Source organism: Trichosurus vulpecula, chromosome 6, assembly GCF_011100635.1.
Source record: "Trichosurus vulpecula isolate mTriVul1 chromosome 6, mTriVul1.pri, whole genome shotgun sequence".
Taxonomy (NCBI): Eukaryota; Metazoa; Chordata; class Mammalia; order Diprotodontia; family Phalangeridae; genus Trichosurus; species Trichosurus vulpecula.
In genome coordinates this window covers 184,148,458-184,173,771 of record NC_050578.1, presented here as the reverse complement: position 1 = coordinate 184,173,771, position 25,314 = coordinate 184,148,458, and the positions used below count along the sequence as shown (strand labels likewise).

At 34.2% G+C, this 25,314-nt stretch overlaps 1 protein-coding gene across 4 annotated transcripts in view; it reads left to right on the top strand.

Annotated features, from left to right (window-relative positions):
- The window catches only part of ANAPC4 (anaphase promoting complex subunit 4), a 40,676-nt gene that overhangs the window by 1,267 nt on the left and 14,095 nt on the right, over nt 1-25,314 (top strand). For 3 of the 4 annotated variants that reach the window (XM_036763947.1, XM_036763948.1, XM_036763950.1), the window contains 16 exons: nt 3,213-3,318; nt 8,012-8,144; nt 9,380-9,454; nt 9,597-9,623; nt 9,712-9,756; nt 10,651-10,735; nt 11,604-11,714; nt 13,612-13,695; nt 14,373-14,459; nt 15,000-15,064; nt 15,213-15,255; nt 15,634-15,710; nt 16,387-16,487; nt 16,567-16,618; nt 19,105-19,160; nt 22,605-22,651. In XM_036763947.1, the coding sequence (XP_036619842.1) occupies nt 3,213-3,318; nt 8,012-8,144; nt 9,380-9,454; nt 9,597-9,623; nt 9,712-9,756; nt 10,651-10,735; nt 11,604-11,714; nt 13,612-13,695; nt 14,373-14,459; nt 15,000-15,064; nt 15,213-15,255; nt 15,634-15,710; nt 16,387-16,487; nt 16,567-16,618; nt 19,105-19,160; nt 22,605-22,651 (1,194 nt within the window). Of the gene's footprint in view, nt 1-22; nt 67-3,212; nt 3,319-8,011; nt 8,145-9,379; nt 9,455-9,596; nt 9,624-9,711; nt 9,757-10,650; nt 10,736-11,603; nt 11,715-13,611; nt 13,696-14,372; nt 14,460-14,999; nt 15,065-15,212; nt 15,256-15,633; nt 15,711-16,386; nt 16,488-16,566; nt 16,619-19,104; nt 19,161-22,604; nt 22,652-25,314 lie in introns of those variants that run through there. The other variant, XM_036763949.1, reaches the window with a different exon arrangement.

Genomic DNA, 25,314 nt, shown 5'->3' with positions numbered 1-25,314 from the left:
GGAAGGGCATTCCAGAATTAAGAGAAGACAATGAATGAGAACATGGGATACATATGGAAAAACTGGGTAAGTCATTTTGTTGCCCAACAGAATGTCCCACTGGATTTGTAGTAAAGAATATTTGGTTGGGTTTCTGTCTCAATTCTACAACACTACTTATGCGATCTTAACGAGCCTTCTCACCTCTTAGTGTCTCAGTCTGCTCAATGTCCCATCTTCATGCCTTTGCACATTGCCAGACCTGTGATGTGCTACCTTCTCATTTCTGCCTCTTGGAGTCTCTGGTTGCTTCAAGATTCAGTTCAAGTGCTTCTACATGAAGCTTTTTCTTATCCTCCTAGATGCTAGTGCCAACTTGTACTCCTTCTCTGTGTGTTAGGTACATACTTATATGTATACATTTTGTCTCCTTTATTTAAATGTAAGCTTTTTGAGGGCTGGGACTAAAGTTCCACTTTTGTTTTTATATCTTCAGCGCCTAGCTCAGTGTCTCATGTGCACAATGCTTAATAAATGCTCCTTGACTGACACTTTTAAATCTTATGAGCCTATGAATATGTGAAGGGGAGTAGTGTGACATGAGTCTGGAAAGGTAGGCTTACTTGTAGTGAGAACTACATTATGGAGGGTCTTGGGCTTTTTTGACCTTTGATTTCATCTGTAAGGAATTTGAGGAAATTTCCTCCCCGGCCGGTATTGATGGCTGAGGTTCTGAGAGGTTAATTGATTTCATGGTTATGCAGCTATTATATGTCAGAGATAGTAATTGAGCCTGAAAATTTTTGACTCAGTAGGGCAACTTTGGAGAGTTTTAGAAGGTGATGAACACAGTGAAAGGAGACAAATGCTGGAGGTATTGAAGAATACTTAGATATTTATATCATGTACATGTAAGCTCCTTGAGCATAGAGATAATTTTGTTCTTTCTATTTGTATGCCTACCACCCAGCATAGTGTCTAGCAAGTAAATATTTATTTATTGATTATTTTTTTTTTAAGCAAACTGGATGTCTGGAGACGTTTCAAACTCAACACATCCAAATCCCGTTCTTCTTTTTCCCAAATCCGTCTCTGTTCCTAACTTCTTAGTTTTTGTTAAAAGCATCACCATTCTTTCAGTCTCACAGGTTTGCAACCTTGGCCTTTCCTAACCTTGTCCCGACCTGTCTTTCCAACGACTTCCACCCTCTGGGATCTAGCCAAACTGATCTTCTCTTCGTTCTTTACACGTGATACTCCATATCTCATCTCCATATCTCTGCACTAGCTGTCCCCAGTGACTGTAATGCACCTCCTCCTCATCTCCACCTCACAGAATCCCTCTCTTCAAAATGCAGCTTAAATACCTCTCTCAACATGAAGCTTTTTTTAACCTCAACATCTAATGCCATTCCTCTCAAACTACCTTGTAGTTAATTACTTTTTATTTATTCTCTTTATATTTATTCTTTTTTATACTTATGTATATTCATGTTGTCAGATTATAAAGGCTATAGGAGTAGGGATTTTTTCATTTATTGTGTTTGTATCCCTAGCACCATGCCCGGTCTATAGTAGGTGCTTAATAAATGTTTGTTGATTGAATGGTTGTTACTAGTTAGGGTCCTAGTATCCTGTGCCCTAGTTCTTAAATGATCAACTTTTGGAGGCTAACATTAAATTATAAAAACTTCCTTTAGATTGAACCCTAATTAGTAGGAGCCTAAATTTGACCATTGTATTGTCAAGCTTGGGAGAAGCAGTTAGTAAAAGAGCAGGGATCTGATTTTCTAGAGCAGGGGTTATTAACCTTGGTTCAGTGAACTTTAAAAAAAATTTTGATAACTACATTTCAATATAATTGGCTTCCTTTGTAATCTTATGTATTTTATTCATTTAAAAACATTATTCTAAGAAGGTTCCATAGGTTTCATCAGACTGCCAAATAGGTCCTTGACACAAACCTGATTAAGAATGGCTGTTACAGTGTTACCGTTCTAGAGGATGAGTCTAGTGTTGTCAGATTTTCCCAAAATGCACTGATTTCCCTGTCATAAAATAATTTGGATTACTAATATTTATTTCTACAAAAGCTCTTATCTGAAGTGCTGCCAGAATTAAGATTTATTGGAACAGGTGTTTGAGCAAAGCAATGTACTCTATCTACCTCAAACTAAGGCCATCTGCTGCCGACCTCTTTTTATAACAACTGAAATTGTCTTTTTTTATTTTGCAAGGTGTTTTTTAATTTTTAAAAAATTCTTAATGCACTAATATTTCTTCGAGAAGTCTCATTTTGTTTATCTGTCACCAACAGAGCCGCCTTATGTTACTTATATGCTGAAGCATATGTAATTATTCTGCATACTAAAATTGCTAAAAAACTTTAAATTTCAGTTCTGCTAGATGTAGTGTTAATTGCCATGAACTGAAAAGAGGACTCTTCCTTTGCACACCCAACACTAATATTGAAACACATTTACCTTTATGATATTAATTGTTGGCCTTCTAGTGACATAAAAAGGTTAGATAATTTACTGGATACATAATTAAATTAGATTTTCTCTTCAGTTTTTTAAAATATATTTTTACAATTCTTTCAGACAGTACTGTCTGTGAACAACTATGGGTTCTATCCGTTGCTAGTAGATGATTTAGAAAATAGGAATTTTGGGACAGCTAGGTGGTGCAGTTGAGTAGAGCACTGGCCCTGGAGTCAGGAGGACTTGAATTCAAATTCGGTCTAAGACACTTGACACACTTACTAGCTGTGTGACCTTAGGCAAGTCATTTAACCCAATTGCCTTGCCTTCCCCCTCCAAAAAAACAACAAAAAAGAAAATAGGAATTTTAGTCTTTATAACTGGCTTGCTTTAAGACTCAGCCCAAGTGCCGTCTTCTGCAGTGACTTTTCCTAGCCCTCTCTTGCTACAAATACTTTCTCTTTGAGATTACCTTCTCTCTACTCTGTATATATGTATGTACCTAGCTACTAACATGTTATTCTCCCATTAGAATGTGAGCTTCTTGAGGTTAGGAGCAGTGTTTTTGCCTTTCTTTACATCCCTAATACCAGTCACAGTCCTTGGCAGATAGTAAGCACTTAAAAAATCCTTAGTGACATATTGAGTTTATGTTTCTTTATTATTTAAAAATTATCTATTTTAAGAATCCATTTTATACGTGTAAAGTAGGAAACTTTTAAAAAATATTTGACATTTTGTCTTTCTCAGGTTTTACTTCATCGACTAGCAAATTTTCAGCGTGTTTGGAGTTTGCCACCAAATGAAAATACTGGAAAAGAAGTAACATCTTTGGCTTGGAGACCAGATGGGAAAAGTAATGATAGTACTATTGTAGAAATTTTTATTATCACAGAAGGGAGTTTTTGCAGAAACCTTGTTCCAAGAAAGAATTTTATGCTCAGACTATGTGCTAGAGTTCTTAAATATTACTTATTTGATTCTTTTTTAAAAGCTCTCCATTTCACGAAACTTTAATAATTCCTTTCTGCAAAGATATTGCTTAAATGAAATATAATTGAACATATACAAATATTTTCTTTACCTTTTCTACTTGGCCTTACAGTTTCTTGTATTTAGCTTGTTTGCTTGTTAGCCTGTTTTCTCAGTTCTTTTGTACTTTATGGCATTTAGTAGTTATGTGGCACATAAGTCTCTATACCTTTGTAAGTACATCCAGCTCACTTTGTTTCCTTACATTTCTTTCTGCCACAAAACAATCCATATTGTGGTTTGGAGGTAGCCCTGGGTTTCTGAAGGTTGTGTCACTAGAGCACTTGCCTTGACTAGTTCTGCCACGTTGGAAAACTTCATCTATGTCCCCAAAGGTAATGTGTCTGCTATTGGAGAACCCAGAGAAGATCATTGGCTGCAGGATAGCCATTGCATGATGAAGTATTTGTCCATGCCAGTTCTGTGAAAAACTTGACAGCATCCTCCAAACCAAGTCAGCATTTACTTTGATATTTGACGATATCAGTTTGGAAGTAGGCACAGGGAAGACCTTGAAAACTGTAAAATAATGTTTGTGATTAAAAAACCGAAAAAGTCCAAGGCTTTGTAGACTTCTTGGAGACCTCATGCCTACAAATCTTAATTACTTTCTTCAAAATTTGGAAGGCACTGGGAAGGTCAAGCACTAAGCAAAACAAAAGAGAAATTAACTATATTTTTTTAACATTCAGTTTCTGGTGTGGGACTCATTTCAGAGTTAGCTACCTATGGATAGTCAGGTCTTGGATTGCTTAGCATAAAGGTCCAAATATCAGGAGAAAAGATGAAGATGTGAAGGAGACAATGTATATAATTGCAGCAGCTCCAACTTGACCTATTTAAATAAGCCATTGGCTTTGAAAAATGAGAAATAGACAAAAGTAAAGATACTGTCTTCTTGCCACCATTTCTTAGATAAGTTAGACTGTTATAAAATAATTGCCACATTGGAGAAGCCAAAAAAGCCTAGAAATCAACAAATACTTGATCTCATTACTTAGCAAGAGATGGCAGACAAGGGCACCTGCAGTTTAGAATATAACCTCATTTACAGAAAACTAGGGAAGAATGAAATAAGATTGCGAGCAGTATTGGATCACAAAACAAAGGCAGTGGAAGAGAAAAAGCGTGCTGAAAGCTAATAATCAGTTAAGCCAAATTATGAGAGCATTCATAGATGAAGTGGGAGACCTCAAATATGTGAAAAGTGACTGTGTATCTATAGAAATCTGTTCTTATAATTGATCTGACAGTGGAACCACCGCATTTGGATCTTTTCCCCCTCCCCACCACTGCCCAATATGCTACATGGGTAAGAGAGCTCAAGAAAATAAAGTTGAGAAGAGCAAATTGTGCCTGTCAAAGTGAGTCTGTGCAGTGAGAGTCTGTGTTGGAACTGACCCATTTCTCACAAAAGGCACTTGGGTCACTTCTCCAGAAATCACAAAGAGAGATTTTCTAAAAGTAACAAAAGATCTGACAGTATTTTAACAAAAAATGTAATTGAGAAGACATCAGTAATTATTTATCTGCCTACATTTTTTCATGTCCATAAAATATGAGAATGGTACAGGCATGAATTAAATGTAGAATAGTGGCTGTTAGCATCTTTATAGGACTTTAAGGTATGCAAAGTCCTTTATGGAAACATTATGTCACTTGGTGAACACAGCCCAGTGAAGTAAGTTCTGCAGTTACCACTCTCCTGTTTCATAGGTGATGAAACTGAGGCTCAGAAAGGTTCAGGGTCACACAAGTAGGACATGTCAAAAGTAGGATTAGAATTTGTGTCTTTTCTGACTCTGACACTTTTTATGTTGCACTCTGTAGCAACTCCAGGAGTTTCCTGTTGCTTCTTGGATCTGGTATAAACTCCTCTGTTTGCTTTTAAGGTCCCGTACAACCTGGCCCCCAATTTATCTTTCCAGTCTCAATGGACACTTCCCTTTCCCACACTCATGATCTAGCCAGACTGGCCTTTTCTTTCTTCCTCACACATGCTGCTCTCTTCTCCTTTCTTGGTGCTTTTGCAGTGGCCATCCTGGAAGGCTGAGATGCATGCCCTCCTTACCTCTGCTTCAAAGAGTCCCTTTATTCCTTTAAGATGCAACCAAGATGTCTTCTGCATGGGGCCTTTCCTTATTCTTCAGCTACTAGTGTCCTCTCTCCCAAACAACCTTGCATTTAATTACTTTGTATTTTTGCACTTTGTGCTGCAGTTATTTATATAACTACTTATCTTCTTCTCTATGAGAATGTACACTCCTTATGAGTAGAGATTAGATTTTTTTGTACTTCTTTCCCCAGTGCCTGACACATGGTGCCTGATACATAGCAGACACCTAATAAATACTTGTTGATTGAGTATCATCAATGAAGGAATGAACGTGTAAGGGCAGAATACAGCCTCAGAGCCTCTTCCTTCACCTACCTCTTATGTATGTGTTAAGATGATAAAGCTACGACAAACTTCTTTGATAGATGAAACCACAGTGATAATTTGTTCAACAATTCTTTAAACTATATTTAGGAAGGCATAAAATGGATGTGTGTGTGTGCATGTGTGTGTGTGTGAGAGAGAGAGAGATAAAAATCCAAATGGAAGGGATATTTCCTTTTTCATTCCATATTGAGGTTCTACGGTTGCTTGTTTGTCAGTTACATTATGCTGATTGTTTTGAGCCTTGAACAGTACTACAGTGAGATCCAAGACTACTCAAATAAAATTAGCCTAAAAAACCATATTGTAAAAACAGCAAATGAATAATCTGGAAAATTTTGACATGCAGCAGCTCCTTGGTTTAGTCCATTAGCACATATATCTTGAAAAGGCAATTCAGATAGGCTTAAATTGGGCCCATAATTGAATAGGATGAGAGTGAACTGAATAGCATTTGGGGAATTGCATAGGGCTTCTAATAATCACAGTCTGCTCCATGTTACCAAAACAAATCTTCCAGGTTTCTCTAGTGATATTATATGACTACAAAACCTGGAATACAGTAGTCTTGTAAGAATTAAAGTTAAGAGTAACTAAAAAAGCAAAATGGAAAGACATAACATGGGCGCAAGTTTCCTGCAGTTTATTACCAGCAATGATTTACATGGGAGAAGTTCCATGAAGAATGTCATCAAGAACAGTTGTGACCAGAGAAGGTTCATTTGTTGTATAGTAAGAACTAATAATAACATGGTCTGAAGGTTTTCATGAAATTCACAAAACATTAAGAGATCTAGAAGTATGTTGGAGAGATCCTCTGGAGGATTCACATAAGATGTTAATGAGAATCATACAGGATGAGAAGGCATGGATAAATGGCAGAGTAGCCACACTGATGAGAGCAGACACATTGAAACACCAAAGAGTATCTCTCATTTTTATAATTGATAAAAATTAGCCATCATTAATATCATTTAATATGTTAGTGGTTAGGGTTCTCCCTTGTCGCTTTGCACACATAATTTGAGGGATTTTGTTCAGCTACATTTTATTTGTACAGTGCGCTTGTCTTGGGAAAGAACCATAGTGAAATAAAAAATTTTATTAATCAGTAAGTATCAAACATCTGCTGTGTACAAGGCTTTGTACTAAGTGCTAGGGAAACAAAGGCTTGTGAAAGATCACACAGTAAGTGTTGATTAAATAATGAGCAATAGGTTTTCACTAAAAAATTAAATATAGTCTTCGTCAAATAAAGACTATTTGAGAGTTATTTCAAGTAGTTTGTTTTTAGGAAGGAGAGGCAAGAACTTACAAGGACTTTGTACAGATTTGTACATTAGTAAATATTGGATGATATTATCTGAGTCCATATTTGAAATTCAGTGAAATAATTTGATGTATTAAAAATATCTTTTTAGCGACCCATTCAGAAACTCCTCACTGTAAGATTTAATTGTTGTCAAAGAGAAGTGTACTTATGATTCCCATGTTCTCATTTAGTAAAGAAAAATAAAGGGTAGAAAAAGTATTAAAAATTAGACAGATTAAATTATTTCTTCTAGGCTTGTTTATAGATTCCGCTATATCTTGGTAATAAAGAGCCATCATACAGCAATATATTATTGTTGTTTATCTGTTAAATGCTTTGTGCCAGATGACACACATAGTTTCTAATCTAGGAACTTATACTATGTCAGATGTTTAATACTGTACGTGAGAAAGTGTTGGATCTCAAGGTTCTAGATGTGTAAGTATATACAAATACATTATGTTAATACTCTACATGAAAGTGAATAGGCCCACTTTTAAGCGAACTTATAAAAATCCTTTATGGATTTTTTTTCCTTTAAAAATTTACTAATAGTTTAACGTTGCATTAGTATTATCATAAGGTAGAATTCTTAATTCTAACAACTGTAATGAAGATTTATTTTAAATAGACAAATTTAAACAGCAAATTAAAAACATTAACTACTTAGGATTTTGAGCCCGAATTCATTTCACTAAGTTGTTTTTAGATATAGTTACATTTTTCTATGTGAATCACCTAATATTTGATTGCCTTTTTTGGTAGTTTTGGCCTTTGGTCTTGCTGACACCAAGAAAGTTATTTTATGTGATGTTGAAAAACCTGAAAGCTTGCACTCTTTTTCTGTGGATACACCTATTACTTATATGCATTGGATGGAAGTAACTGAAGAAAGCAGGTAGGTCAAGAAATTTTGAAATCTGCATTAATACAAATTCAGCGTGTCAAAGGTAACTTTAAATGTAGTGTAGGAATACCTTTGGGGTCATCTTTCTCCCCAACTTTACCAAAATAGGTTGCTTTTTTATAATACTCTACTAAATTCTTTTCTTTTATTAAGCAACAATGTTTTAAGAACTGTGTATGTACGTGCATATGTGTATATTTGTGTGTGTGTGTATACACATGTGTATATACACATATATATACACATGTATAAAATCTAATTTCTCTAAATCATGAAAAATTAAAATTACTTTTAAAAATGCAGTACAAGCTATTCTTGACAAGTAATTCTTGTAAATTATTATTTCTAAATCATTAGGAGTTTATTATAATTCATTGATTTTTAGCAATTTTTTTTTAAAAACCTATTACTTCAGTAGTGATGATTCATATACCAATTTATGAATATTATGCTGAAGATCCAGAGGCTTTCAGGACTACTTTTGTGTTAAATGTGGAACTGCTTGTCAAGTCATTAGATTGGAAGTTTGTATGTAAACCACAGGACTGGCCACTAAGCCAGCATAAGTAATAGCAATTTTCTTTAAAACAAATCTTGCTACTTAGATCTATGGTAGTGGACCCTTGGATGAGTGTTTAGAATTCATGAACTATAATTCCACATCCTTAATAGCAATTTTGTGATCCTAGATAAGTCATTTACTTCTGTTTTGTGATTTATAAAATGGATACATTTGTCCTTTAAAAGTCAAGACAATGGCTGTTTGTGAATAAGGAAAATTTTTAATATATTTTTTGTTATAGTAAATGTCCCTTCTCATCGAAATGCTGTATAGTTGTTATAAAACTTGTTGCTTTACCTTACTTATTTTACCTAAATCTTTGTGTTATGTTGATTTTGCCCAAATCAATCTTAACGGTGATTTTTTTCATAACATAAATAGTAGCTATAGATGTTTAGAGCTTGGGTAATATTTCATTTTTACTATGTAGCATTTATTTTGAACTGAGTACTGAGAAAATTACATGCTTCTCAATGGAGAAAAGATATGAATATTTTATTCTTAACTCATACTGAATATGATGGCAAGATTTTTAAGTGCAAGACCTGACTACTGTTAACTTTCTGTTATTTCTCTTTCTTTGAAAGATTACAATATTTTTAAATTGTAAAAAAAAGGTCACATCTTTTGTATTTTAGAACTTTAGTGTTCTTTTTTCCTCTAGTGTTTTAACATCCTTTTATAATGCTGAAGATGAATCAAATCTCCTCCTGCCTAAACTACCTGCATTGCCAAAAAAGTAAGTATCAAAGTTGGATAGCTTTGTAACTAGTTGTAATTTTCTTATTCATTTGAAATTTGTTATTGACTATGTTATGAAAATATCTTGTTTAGTTTTTTTGTTTAAAGTATTAATTTTCTTAATTTATATTTTTATTCAGCTATAGCACTACTGCAAAAATTTTTAGGTAAGAAAGATTTTTTGGTATTTTTTCTGGTAAGAGAATTATTGTTTAGTATAAAAATTGAGTTGTAACGATTATTTTCATATTTTAGTGAAGAAAAATCAGATGAAATTATGAAGCTCTTGGGTGATGTCAGGTAAATTTTCTTGGACATACCTATGGTGGGTGGCAAGTATGGGTTTCTTATATTTAAAATCACTTAATCTGGGTAGGAAGTTTTAAATGGACAGATCTTACGTGTTTGTATAATTGTTTTGTGCATACTAGGTATTCTTTTAATATCTATCACTTAACTTGATTTTATTCTGTGGCCTTTCATTCTGTCAATTTAAAAAATAGTTTTAAAAGTTTGTAACCTCCCTTTACTGTTTTAGAGAAAAATTTTAATGGAATAAAAAAGTAAAAAGTGCTGTTTCATCTTTGAATTTTAGAGTTGGCAGGTGCATTGCATTTTTAAAATCTTCAGGCCCTATCAAATATATTTACCGTTGAGGTAGAGGCAGCATATGGTACATAGAGGAAAGAACTAGGGACATGGTGTGGACAAATCAGTCAGCCTTTGTAAACCTCTGTTTACTTATTTGTAAAAAGCAGGGATAATAGTAGTTGTGATAACTGCCTTTCAGGCTTGTAAGAATCCAAAGAGCTGATGTATGCAAAGTGCTTTGTAAATTTTAAAATGTAAGTGTCGGTGTCATCCTAGTAGAGCTGCGATGATACTAGCCACAAATAGGAAAAAGCACAGTATTGGTGTTTTAATTATAATTTTTACTGTTATTTGCCTACAGCCTGATTTCTTCCAGGTAGCAGGCCTTCCTAATTTGCACAGTTGAATTTTTGTACTACTTTTGAAAAGACTAGGCACGTTTAGCTGAATTTGACCAGTAGACTTGTTTTGGTTTATCAATTTCCACTGCAGGAGAGCCTTAATATGTAGATTATGTAGGAGTAGTCATTTAGAGCTGAGTTTTAGAACTTGATTATTTCTATTGTTGATTGGTCCTCAGCTTGTTGCCTTACTTTTAATTAGGCTTAATGCTCTTGTCCTTGGAGGAAACTCTGGGTTCATTGAGATCTATGCTTATGGAATGTACAAAATTGCTACTGTTACAGGGGTAAGTTTTCTTTTTTTATTTTCCCAACAATTTCTTTTTAAATGTAGCAACTAATTGGTTTATGAGACAAGATTCAAACACTGACTTTTCTCATTTCCAGTAATTGAAATTACTATTCCTTAAATGCTAAATGTATGGGTTTTTTTCTGAAAGGAATGATATTTTCTTATAATCATGAATTAATTAAATTTGGAAGTTAGAGATTTCACTTATAATTCATACAGAGTGTAAAAGTAAGAGAGATGGTACCCATAAAGAGCAAGAGCTATTAGTTGCTAATGGAATTAAAGGGAACCTTAAAAAAAAAAGATTGATATGCTTATAGTTGCTTTATGCTTTACGAACTCACTTGTATTTTTTGCCAGTCTATGGAGAATAAAAGCTAGAATTTGTGGGGAAAATACAGCTAAGCTAAATTAGTCAAAACCAGTTTTGTTTGGCTCCCAACCACCAGAGCTAAAGGCTTAGCACTGAACTTGCTCCCTAAGTTCAGGTCTCCTCCTGTACCTCCTGAGGAGAGAGGGAACAATTGGTGAAGGTTGAGGTGCTGATTTTCTGCTGATTTCAGTTGTGGAAACTGACTTTAACTAGGGTAACCAAAGGAGAGGGGAGAAATACAGACCATTTCCCTGAATTGAGTCTGTGAATGTGGATCTAGTTTTGACACCCCCAGTATCCATAACAGAGGGAAGGCAGACACCTGAACAGTGGAGATTTAGGTTGCCTGAGCAGTTTTATTTTCTAGGTTTTACCTAGGTTTTTGCCTCATGTATTGTACACAAACATAAAGTAATGCATTAATATTAAAAATGTTATTTGAGTAAAATGAACAAATAAAATTTATGACTGGAATCTTTTACTTTTTCAGGTTTCTGGTTCATGTCTTGGCTTATGCTTATCAAGTGACTTGAAATCATTATCAGTTATTACAGAGATAGGAGATTCTACCAGTATTATATCAGAAATTTCATATTTTCAGGTAAGTAAAACTGATTTTCAGAGCAATGTGAAATGCAGTCTATGGCACGCTCTTCCTGCCTTGTTGATTCCAATGGCTGAAGACCATTTTGATGATCTATAGCATAATAATATTAATAGCTGAGAGTTAGAGAGTTCTTTAAGACCTACAAAGTTCTTTGCATATATTATCATATTTGAGCTTTATATGACTCTGAGATAGGTACCAAAGGTGGTATTATTATCTCCATTTTACAGATGAGGTACTTGAGGTGCAGAGAAAAATGACTTGCCCATAATCATACAGTAAAAGCAATTTATCCACACACATAGTCTGTCAGAGACAGAATCTGAATCCAGACCTTCTTCCCTGTTGATAAAACTGGCACATATCCACTATTCCATGTTTCTCTTTCTTTCATGAAAGAAACATTAGCACTCTTTAAGAATTCCCACATCTTTTGCAGGTAAAACACCATTATTAGAATTGTCATTTCAGCAGAGAAACCATATAGTAGAATTGGTTCTGTGTCTTAGAGCAGGGCTGTCCAACCTTGTGTTTCTATTGAAACAATAGACAATATATTTTGATTTGCCATTTTTGTGAGAGCTCTGCGGTAGCTCAGTTTCTTTACTAAAGAATTTATGTAAATTTCTGTGCTTGTAGGCCGGCCGCATAAATCACACTGCGGGCTGCGTTTTGGACAGCCCTGTCCTACAGTATGGCCCATAGAAACAGTAGTATTGTGGGTCTGATGATGATGAACTCTACGTGTTCCAACTAATCTTATATTTTAAGTCTTTACTGTGGTACTATCTGTGTAATAGAAATACTCAGTAATTTAAAAACTGAGACAAATGGAAAACAAAAAAAACTTGATTATTATTTATTTGCTTTGTAGGTATGGGTAACAGGAAGGGCAGGCAACAGACATTAGTTAAGTGCCTAGTACTTGCCAGGTACTGTGCTAAGTGCTTTACAAATATCTCATTTGATAGGATAGGGGAACTGAGCTATGACAAAACTGAATTTTTATATTTCAGTAATTCTAACATTAACTAAAAATTTCCCTGCCTCAAATATGGACCCACCTAATCAGATGCCCACATAAATTGCCAAACTACCCACAAAAGGAAAACACTTGAAAAGATCCAGTGAGTGGCACTTCTGCCTAACACCTTCCTTCTCTACTTCAGTTCAGCAGACATAATAAATAACTGGTGTGTAGAACAGTGTGATATAAGCTGGAGAACATAGAAACATTAGATGAAACACAATTCTTGCTTTCATGGAGCTTACAATTAGAAAGATATTTAAAAAAAAAGAGGTACATAATTATATGTGTGGTCAGAGGTGTGTATTTTGATGACTTCTCTATTTTTTTAAATGAATCATCTGTGTGAATTTGTGATCTGTTTTAGATAACTATTCCTAGTAATCTTATGAAATAGGTTGTTACAATTATTTTAATTTTATAAATAAGAATTGTGATCCAGAAGGGTTAACTACTTGCCCAGAAGATAGATTTGAAAACCCTAGGATTTGCATTCCTTTGCTCAGCACTGAAATAGTTTGTTTTTAAAGCCAAATACTGTTTAAACTGTTTCTAAAACATTCTTTTGTAGATTGTGACAAAATCATTTTATTTCACATTTAAAAAGGGATTTCATGTGATACGTGTATGAGTATGTTCTACTTAAAGTTAGCAAAAACCAGTCAGTCACTTGTTGATACTTCTAAAAATGCTGTGAGATTTGAAGTAGGGAATTTTGGTCACGAAATTGTGTGTTAAGTGGTCTATGTTTCTTGGGGTATTCTCTGTCTCCATGGACACATCTTTTGATAGTGATTTAGCTTTAATAAAGTTTAAAAGTAAGCATCTGGTTTTCACTGCAATTTCTTCTGTTGAGCCTTACAGCTTGATACTAGCCTGTTGTCTACTTATTTACCTGAAGTTACTCGGATGGCCAGAAAATTTACTCATATTTCAACTCTTTTGCAGGTATTTATTTAAAACTTGTTTTATGCAACTCTTTAAGGTGTTGATTTCTTCAGTTCTTTACATACCAAGTGCATAAACTTTCACTTCTTAATGTTCCTCAACACTATGATAATTTATGTTAGGATCACTTTGTATCAGTCTCAGAAATAGAAAATTTATTGATACTTTCTAAAACAATTGAACATTTTTGATGACAGTTCAAATACTACTTTAATAATTTTTAAAATCTAATTTGGAAAACATCTCGTAGGGTATTGTAGACTATACAACATCTCATTTACCTACTTCTAAATGACAGTGCACTCTTAGAGGTCAGCATCTAATCTAAAGTTCTGTTTTAAAACTGTTGATTTATATCAACCTACATGATTTGACCAAACATTCATTTTGGCTATTAGTGTAATCTGAAATATGCTTGTAGAAAAGTTTAAATAATTGTATTTCAGTAGTTTGTCCATATCTTCAATAGAACATTCTTTGAAATATATCTTGACACTGGCTACTATAATTCATGTTTTTATCTTTTTCCTGTGAGGCTCAAAGCTAAATTCACTAGGGGATAAATTTCGAATTATTATGAGTCAGATAACAATAAAAATACAAATTCTTAATTAACATCTTAGGTTAAAATATTTTTCATTGCTTTAATTATTTTTTTTTGCCTTTTTCATTAATAGTATATAAGGTTATCGTTGACATGCATGTGTGAGGCCTGGGAAGAAATATTGATGCAGATGGATTCTCGTCTTACCAAATTTGTACAGGTATTATTACTGAAGCCCCCAATTGAAAAGTTAAAGGATGCATTAAATTCCTTACTTATTTTTAGCTCATGTCTCAGGCATTTAAGAAAACCCATAAATGGAGCAATATTAGTTAAGAGTAGTAATTTTTCAGTTTGATCTAACTTCTCATGTAACTTTAAAAATAGGAAAATAATTTATCCTATAAAACATTATTCATGCTTTCCTCTTTGACTTAATTATATGAAATAATTGGCTTATTTGTTGTGAGCATGATATGGTCATCTGAGGAAAGTTGGCAGAGAGGATTATTGGGTAGGGATTAGGATGATAGACCAGGTAGTCGTATAAAATGAGAAAACAACTTGGAGGAGTAAATGTTATAATAAATAATTAGTTCTACCTTAGTCACTGATATTGTAGTGACCAACTTAAATATGAATTTTTAGGAAAGGCTTAGTGATGATATAAGAATTATGTGCTTCTGAATAAATATGTTTATAATTCTAAATATTTCTCAGTAAAATAAAAATAATTATGACAATAATATTTGACCACTAGGAAAAGAACACAACGACTTCAGTGCAGGATGAATTCATGCAGCTGCTATTATGGGGGAAAGCAAGGTAATTGGATAATTTTTAATTTGTATATTAAATGTATACTGTTCTTTTGCATAATTTGTGTACCTTGAGTTTCAAAACAGTAAAGGAGAAAAAGAGGTTTTAAATAGAGAAAAATTATTAAAATTCTGTTTTTTGTTTTTAATTTTAGCCTTGAACTTCAGTCCCTCTTAATGAACCAGTTAACAGTAAAGGTATAGTTAATAATACAGTATGTGTGTTTGTGTTTTAAAATGGCTATGAATTTCAAAGAATAGGGATTGGATCTGTGCTTTCATTGGTATAGGGAACTCCCAGACGAAGAGGTCCCTTTCTACCACTGTTGGTCAGCATCTTACAAGCATAGTCGTTTGGAACCCTAAGAGGTTTTTGTGGTTTGCCAGAGGTCATAGAGGCAGTTTATATGTCAAAAGTTGAGACTAGAACTCAGGTCTTCTGGGCTTTAAGGGCAGCACTTTATCCATTATGCCACACTGCCTCTTGTGAATGTAAAGCACACATTTTATTGCTTCCTTTAAAGAAGTTTATCATCTCTTAGGGACATGCTAAATTATTTCTCTTTTCTTAATTAGGGCTTAAAAAAGCTTGGCCAGTCTATAGAGTCTTCATATTCCAGTATACAAAAATTGGTCATAAGTCACCTGCAGAGGTATGATTATTTGGAATGCTTTATTTAGCATTATAGCTGTTGAAATTGACTTACCTAAAATCTTGTAGTGGTTTATCACCTAGAGACTACTATCCATTATCCATGGCTCCAAACTTTTACATCTTTTTGGGCTGGTCATCTTGGTTAGTCAATCATTGAACTGGATATGGGAATAGACTTTAAAGAGCCAATGGCTGAGTCTATCTATCACCCCCAGAATATTTTCTCCACCACATGTAGATTGATTCTTTTTTTCCCCCACTTGTTTTTAGTAGATTTGGAAATGGGCTTGTTACTCTGCCTTGAGAATTGAAATAAATCAGGAAGTAATGTTGAGTTTAAGATTTGAACTATGGTAAAAATCTACATGTGATCTTAATGGTTTGGGACCTTTTAATTTTAGACTTAAATATAATGATTGTTTTGTAATATCAGGATGATGAGCTATTGTAATATAATTTGAATTGCATTTTAATTTCATCTCTCCGGAGGCATCAGGACAGAATGATACATTCAGATTCTTAGGGGTATCTTAGAAAATAAAACCCAAATTAAACTTGTTGTAAGTTTCTAGTCTGAAAAATTGTAAATTTTTAAACTGTGTGTTTAGTATCCATGATGATGGTAAGTAGTGATGAGAATAACTGAGAAATTATGTTTTCTTTTACTTTGGTAGTGGCTCTGAGGCCTTACTGTACCATTTGAGTGAATTGAAAGGAATGGCTTCTTGGAAACAAAAATATGAACCTCTTGGACTAGATGCCACTGGAATTGAAGGTAGTCAGTTTATTTCTCAGTAGATTACATTAAAATTGTTTTTGCTTATAAGAAGTAAAATTGTGTCTTTTTTCCATAGATGCTATTACTAGTGTGGGTTCTTTCATATTAAAGGCAAATGAACTTCTTCAGTAAGTATCAGAAATGTATGATGGTTTTTGTTTTTCCTCCTAATCATACAGTTTAAGTAATAAGATCTTAATCTAATTTATTTTTTTTTGTTTTTGTTTTTTTTTTTTAATCTAATTTATTTTTTGAAGAAGAGAAAAAAAATAAGAAAGCCAAAGGAAAAAGATGAGTTTTTTCGTAAGAGTGGAGAAATCCTATTTTGTTTTAACAGCCTAAGTGCAAATACTTTTCTTGTGGCCAGTCAGTAAATATTAATTGAGGGAAGATAATTTCAGTAATTTTTACATTTTAAATCCTCTTTTCTCTGAGATAATTACAGCATAGTACTCTTATTTCATCTTACAGATAGAACAATTGAGGCAGTAAAAGTTAAATAGCTCAAAGTCACTTAGCCAAGCTGCCAGCTACTATACCTTATGCCTATACTCAGTAATTTAGATACAGTATCTAGTTGAAGAGGAAGAGATGCATTGAAACTTTAAATATTGACTACGTATATTAAAAGTAGGAAAAAAATCTTGGCATATCTGTTGAATGCAAACTCAATATAAATCAACGGTGTGATGTTGCTAAAAAAAATAACTAATGTAAACTTGGGCCTCATTAATTCATTTTTTAATTATCTCCTACATGCACCTATAGTGGTGGTATGGTATAGAATATAAAATGTTGGGCTTAGAGTCTGCAGGACCTTAGTTAAAATCCTTATTTCACTTCTTAAATGTGCGACTATGAGCAAGTCATTTACCTTTTTTCCCCTCAGATAAGTTCCTAGGACTTGGATTTTACTACCTGTGTGATCTTGGGCAAATCATATAACCTCTCTCAGCCTCATTGTTCATCTGTAAGATGAGTGAGGTTGGATGGAATGGCCTTTCATACCAGCTCTAATACTGTGATTTAGAACCTCCTGAGTAACATACAGCTGGGGAAGGGAGTTCCCCACACTGGGGAAATCATTCATATGGGTTATCTTGTACTTGCCGCTATAATGCACGTAGGAGATTATAATGGCTGGAACAGAAAGTAATAGTTCTGCTTTATCAAATACTGACCAGATTACATCTTGAATATTGTGTTCAGTTCTGGGTGCTGCATTTAAAGACAGTGAATTCTGGAGCATGTCTAGAGGAGCTATAGTCAGGATGGTAAAGGGAGTAATTTGTCATAAGGAATAGTTGAACTTGAAATAACATGATAGCTATCTTTAAATAGTTGAAGAGCTGTCATCCGACAAGGTGGGATTAAATTTCTCCTGTGTAATTCCAGAGAGTAGAGGTAGGATCAATGAGTAGAAATTACAGGAGAGATTCAGCTCAAGGCTGATCATGGAATGTGCAATCTCTTGAAGTAGTGATTCTCCATTCCTAGAAGTGTTCCGCAGAGGCCAGATAACCACATGTCAGTGCTGTAGCACAATCCCTTGCACCTAGTAGATGCTTCATAAAAGTTTGTTGAGTTAAATAGCTGAGATTCCTGAGTGGGGTGGAAGATTAGGCTTAGATGACCTCCAACATGTCTTCCAATTCTCGGGCTATGGTGTTTTAGTCTGATATTCCAAAACTTCATAGAAGTGATAAGAATTTCTTTTTCTTTGAAATAGTAGTGGTGTGATCATGTTGGTGCTGTTAGATGTTGCTCAGGAACCTAAAATAAGTCACCTAATAATTTCGTACTTCAGATATCTTACTATATACAATAAAGTCAATGATACTGACCTAATCTCCCTAGGAGTATTATTCGATTTATTGTTTGCAAAGGACTTTGATATTTGGAGTGGATAAGTATAATACAAGTGTCATGTTTTTTACTTTTAATAATGATCTTAACATTTATAAGCTTAAATGACTCCTACTTCCATATCCAGAAAGGGATTTAAGCAAAATGAAAATTGCTTTACAGAACTTATTTTTGGTCCCTGTATATAACAGGGAAATTCACTTTTTGTAATCCTGTTAGTACTTGCGAAGATCACAAATTACATTCTAAAAGTAATGTCCTTTGAGACCAGAGGAATTGCCACAGTAGAAATTTCACAATAATGGTTTTCTCTTGGTGTTGATGTTTTTTCTTTATACTGACCAGTGAGCATATTTTTGTATTGTGAAGATAATGCTGAAAACAGTTTTTCTGATTTCCTTTCTTTGCAAAGTTAGAAAAGAATTTCACACTTTACTGAATGCTTGGAAAGAATGTTATATTTTGTGGCAAGGTTTCTTAGAACCAGGTAGAATCTGAGTTGTTTGCCTTGATGTTAAAATGGAAATGAATTTGCTCTTTGGAATATAATTTCTGGATGTGTTAGGTTTGTGAATTTTGTCCTTAAAGTCCTAATTATCATGTAGTTAAGATGAAATATAGCAGTGAGAGTTATGCACATTAATTTTTAGACATAAATTCTACCTCACTAATAGTAAGTAAAAAAAATAAGTGGAACCAGCTATCCAAAATAAATTTATTACTAACCCTTTCTATTTTGTTTGTTTAGAGTTATAGATAGTAGTATGAAAAACTTCAAAGCATTTTTCCGGTGGCTGTATGTAGGTAAGATTATGTGAATATTTCTTTCTGCTTGTTTTAATTCTTTCAGTTCTTGATGGGCAGGGGTAATAACAATCTAGAGGCACGCTACTAAAATAATTTACTTGTATTTTTTCAATTGAGAATGAGTAATAATAATAAACACTCTTCTATATAACTTTAACTATTATTAAAAAATCTTTCTATACTCTCACAATACTTATTACATATCTCACTTATTTTGACACTCCCCCTTTCACAAGTTCAGACCAAAAAGAAAACACACATATTTATTCATAAGATAATTACATATATTTATACATATACACATGCAAATAATACATATGCTTATGTCATGTCTTGTATTGTTGTCTTGTATTTTAAAAAAAACTCTAATTTTTTATCTATAGTTGTCTTATTTTCCTTCCATTTTCTCTGCCACGGAGAATCATGTTTAGATAGGAATGAACAGGATAAAAATGCCTAATAGAGATAAGTAGGAAAAACATCCCGCTCCCCTGCATGAGTTAGTCATCAGATCCAGATGAATTCTTTCCTGGAATACTGAAAACTTGGAGATTTGATTGCTGAGTTACTGTCATTGGTATTTGAAAGATCATTGAGAATGGAGAGGTGCTACAGGATTGAAAAAGGACAAATCTGTTTGAATTTTCTAAAGAAGGAAGAGAATGAAGCCTGAAAACTATAGACCAGTAAGTTTGACTTGGAGTCTAGTAAGGGTGATCTCAGAAAGCTTCAAGAATTGATATGACAGGCTAAGTTCATTTTGTACTTTTTCACAGAGCTACTAGACAGGCAGGTCAGGGGAATGCTATAGATAGTTACCTGGATTTTAGCAAGGCATTTGACAGAGACTCATATTGTCAAATGAAAAGAGAGATGTGGGAGAGATACAGTGATATAGTTTGGTGGGTTCAGAGCCAGCTGAATGGCAAGACCCAAAGTGCCCAATGTCAACTGGATTCTGGTTGCATTTGTGCTTCACAAGTCTGTGCATGGTTCCTTTGACTAGTGAACATGCTTGTGAGCTACGTAGGGAGAGGTGTAAGTGACATCTTTATCAGCTTGCTAGGAGGGATAAGTACCATACTGGATAAGTTTCAGGATCCAAAAACATATTGACTGACTAGAATATTGGGCCACATTTATTAAGGTAAAATTTAATGAGCATAGGTGTAAAATCTTATGTACTTCAGTTCAATGAAATTAGCTTCATAAGTACTATATGAAGAAGGCATGGCTAGATAAGCAGTTCATTTGAAAGCGCCTTGGAGGTTTTATTTTAAGTTTTCTGTGAGTCAGTGGTATGATTTGTAAGCCCCAAAAGTTAACTTAATTGTAGACTGCATTAGGGGACATAGTCAAACAACGTTTGGAGTATTCTGTTAGGTTTGGGTGGTATGTTTTAGGAAGGACTGTGATCCTCTAACAGTATACACTGGCAAGCATAAAGGTGAAGAGCCTCAGGTTTGTATTGTATGAGAGTTGGCTGAAGAAATGAGGAAATGCTTAGCCTAGAGAAGGGATGACTTGAGGAGGCACGAAAATTATCTTAACATCTTTAATGTCATGTTCAAGAAGGATTTGATGGGCAGTGGGTAGAAGTTGAAGTGAATTTAGTCTTCCTATCAGAAAAAACTTTGTAACTTCCTCAGAACGTAATGGGTTCCACTTTCTGGGTCGAGGCAAAGCAAAGGTTAGCTCACTACTTGTCAAGTGATCTGTAGAGGGATTTCTTATTTGGGTGTAGATTGGATAAAGATAGCCCTTGAGACCCTTCCAACTCTGAGATTCTGAGTATAGTAACTATTTGCTGTTAAAATCCTGAAATACGAAAAGGAAGATTAATAACCTTATATGCAGTAATGTTCAAAACTTTTATTTCCGGTGAAACCCCAAACCCATAATGGTAGCATTTATGACTTTTTACTTGATAGCTTTGCTTTGTTCTCAAAACATATATTAGTTCTTTAGTTGCATTTATGTCCTATTGTGAAGCTTCCCGGTTGATTCTATGTAGTTCTAGAAGGAAACATATTTTCTCAGAGCTAAGCGACTCACCCATGCTCACATAGCCATGTGTGTCAGAGGGATAATTTAAAGTCATCTTTTCCTGACTCCAATGTTGGCATCTGGCCACTACACCACACTGCCTTTACTGCATTTTACAATAGTAACTGGCTATTTCTTCCTCCAAATTCCTGCTCTGCTGCCTGATCGTACCATGAAGGTGAGCCTGGGTTCTGGAGTGCTGTGCTGGCAGTGCATGGATAGAACCTGTCGAGCTGGAAAGGCTTTGATGGTAAGCCCAGCAGCAGACTTGGGCTTTTGACAAAGGATCAGCCTCATTAATCATGAAGGGGCTTAGAACCTAGAGTTTGGCCACTAAGTGATGAATATTGCTTGGTTGCTGCAACTCTCAAATACTATTTACTAAAGTGTAGGAGTACGCAACCTCTATTGGTTGAGGAATTACACTGTGATTAAATCAAAGACTATTGAAGTGACAGCTTTTTATATTTTTTTTTCATTGCAAATCTTAACTAACAAAAAAGAAAGTTTCTGATGACTCTTCATCATCATAGTTTCATATGGGGAAAGAGAATAAACAAGAGGTTAAGAGACTTAGGTCCTAGTTCAGTCTCTGCCACTAATTTGGGGTTTGACATTGGGCTAGTCACTTAGTTTTCTAATCTGTGAAATGATGAAATTGAAGCAGATTATTTCTTAAGTCTCATCCAACATTTAAAAACCTTAAATAATGATTTGTAATGATCATTGTGTTGGGCATTGCACAAAGTACATTTTCTAAGGTAATATCTAAAAGTAGATGTAAAGAGTCAGTGATATATAAGCAACTCTTAAAATATTAACTACATTTAAGTGAATCATGTATATATAATAGTGCAAATGTTTTTGGTGATGAATTGAAAAATTTGAAAAAATTAAATGCCTTACAGAGAACAAAGCTTTGCAGAGAAAGTGTAATAGTTAGATTAAGCTTCTCTAGCTAAGAGGGAGAAGCTGTTGTAAAAATAGACATCATCATCGTTGTCACAGAAGCTAACATTTATATAGTACTTTAAAAAGGTTTGTAAAGCCCTTACTTCATTTGAACAAAGGACATAGAATTCAGAATGGAGAAATAGATGAAAAGTCAGTGATGTTTGTCTGAATGGAATGAAAGGATTGAACAGAATAAAGAAAAAGGTAGGTCAGGGCATCTTTGAACCATGGATGAAGAACTTAATCCTAGTTTATAGTGTCTAGTCCTAGAAGGAAAGTATTATTTTTTCCTGAGACGTAAACATGGGATACTGCATGCTAAAAGGTACTATTTTGAAAGAAGAAATTTGTTCCATGAAAGAAAAGGTATATACTAAATTTCTTCTTATTACTGTTTTCTGTAGTTTTCATTGAAAGATAATTTTGACTTTATCTTTCCAGCAATGTTGAGAATGTCAGAAGACCATGTGCTTCCAGAACTGAACAAGGTAGTATATTTTCCTAGAGCAGTTGATTGTGAGGATTTAGAAAGCCCAGCTACCCTGGCAATTCAAGCAGTATTACATAATTAATCTAGAAATTCAGTAAATGTCAAATATTTATTTCATAGCAGACATTGTATAAATACATTATTAAAACTTTGTCTAAAAGAAAATTCCTGCAAGATACATATATTCTGCCCCAACAGAAATTTAGGATTGATATGGTTTGTCAAACTAACTCCTATTTGCAAAGTGTATTATAATAATCATTGACTTCTAGCCATTTATACTTTAGTAATTCAGAGGATCCATGATCCGGTCATTGTATATGCTCCTTTCCACGGTGCTGATCACAACCCATTCATGCCTTTTTAATCTCATGCGTTTCTTATACATGTCCTTCCATGAATCCTCCATAGAGAATCTACCCAGCATACTGAAGGCCTTTCAGCAGTTGTAGCACTTGAGGTGTTCATCTCTTTTCCCTTTCTTTTACTATATGTAGTATAGTCCTTCCTTTTTTCTGATCATACATTCCTGAATGATATCTTTTACTTGTTGCGTGTTAGTCATCATTGGCAATATGCTACAGCCTGCATACATCTCTGTTTTTCTTTTGGGTCACCAACAATTTTGATTCTTCAGAAATTGTAGGATTCTACTGTCATAGCCATATAGCATCACTGGCAGAGCATTGGTGTTTTGAAAAATTGCTTTTCACATTAGGAGCAGCCTGAACCCTTTGTTAGTCAGTAAACATCTATCTTAATGTACCTACTCTGTGCCAAATCCTGTGCTAAGCACGTCACAGTTTTCCAAATATAATCCAGTTTACTTTTTTCCTTCAATTTTGTGCCCACTTCATTGGCTTTCTACAGTGCTTGTCTAATACACATGTGTGGTTATGGTAATTCAATGGGCTGCCAATCCAGCTGCTTGCTGTACTCTCACCAGTAGGCATTTTTAGTCGTTTGGTTTTGTCTTTGTGGATTGTCAGGCTTATCTCTTTAGAGTATTTGTGGATCTTGTTGAGGAAACTTCTTAACATAATTATTTTGTGGACTGATGAAATCAGCACAATGTCATCTGGAGTATGTCCTGATCTGTAGGGAATACCTCTACCATTTGGACTTTAGGATACCCTTTGGCAGTGGTAGATACCTTTGATCAGCATATATCTCTGTTTTGTACCTCATTTGATATTAATAATCAGAGAAACTCTAGGTAAAGTTACCTCTTATATTGTTTCTCAGTGAGTTTTGTGTGATCTTAACATATGCATAGGAAGAAAACATTTCAATCTTCCTTTTTCCTGTACTGAATTTGTTTTTATAAGCAACAAATAGGAGGCTCTTATAATCTCTGTAATTTTTAATTAGTTAGATCAAAGAAAATATAGTCTGTTGTAGAAAGTTTTGTAAAAATTTAACTGTTCGCCACTCATTTTCCTCAAATGTACTTTCCATTCTTATGTAGATCATTCTTATAAAGATTAGAAATGAAAAAGTCCTCATTTGGGTCAGTAAAATAATGATAGTAATTGTAGTAGTAGTAGGAGTTGTAGTAGTAGTAGGAGTTGTAATAGTAGTTGTAGCTGAAATTTGTAGTTCTTGATGGCCTCTTGATCACCTTTTTTTCGGTAATAAAACCATTTGTATTTTTCCTAATCATTTGGCATCTTCCCTTTTTTCAGTTGTGCAAAAGAGCACTAGGTTGGCAGCCAGAGGATCAGAGTTTGAATCCCAACTTAGTCACTTGATTACCTCTGTGACCTTGGACAAGTCACGATCTCTGTCTCATCCTTCTCATCTACAGAATAAGAGATTTGGAATAGTTGATCTCTAAGTCATTGATTGAAAAGTACATTGGAACCTAGCCATTAATTATAGCATCTTTATATTTAAGGCAAAAGGAGCAACAAAAATATGGCAGAGCTGGAATTTAAACTAACCAGGCCTTCTGACCTCCAAGATCATATAGTTCTAAATTTATGGACCTGTGAGTTTGAGAGTCAATCCTTTAACACCATGTAAGCACAGCACAGACCTCTATTGTATTAGACAGCTTTGTTTTCTTTTGTGTTATTTCTGTTTATTGATGTAATATGGCAGGGGCTATGATGTTAAAGTCCAAATGTCACTGTGGCAGTGCTGACATCTTTTCCCTTTTATGTTTCTTTGTCGTTCCTCCAGTTTTACCTGTGAAAGTTCTTAATAGTCTGTCTTTGTTGGAGCATATGCCAGGCTTTCTGTAGACTAATTTTCCCTCCTGTAACTCTTTCTTTCATTTTGGAGGGAATGTTGCTCATAATTTTGCACTCTTTAACATTTTTTAAATAAGTTGATATTCCAAATTGTTTTTTCTTTTATCTACCATACTTTTCGACTTAGATAAAAAGAGATCATGTGCTTGCTGGCTTAGGCATTTTCTTGACTCTTTGACCGAGTTATTGCAATTGCCTAGACTTCAGTAGAAAATAAAAATAATCCATGTCAGTTTCTTTTTCTTTCTTTCTTTCCAATTTTTCATTATCGGGTTAAGTTAGGATGTTTTTGTCTTCTCATCTTTATCCTTTTAGTTTGGTTTTTGATTTTGACCTAATGAATCAGTGATCTCACTATACACAAAACAAGTACCTTTATGGTCTTCATTTTATCTTTTTGAAATCT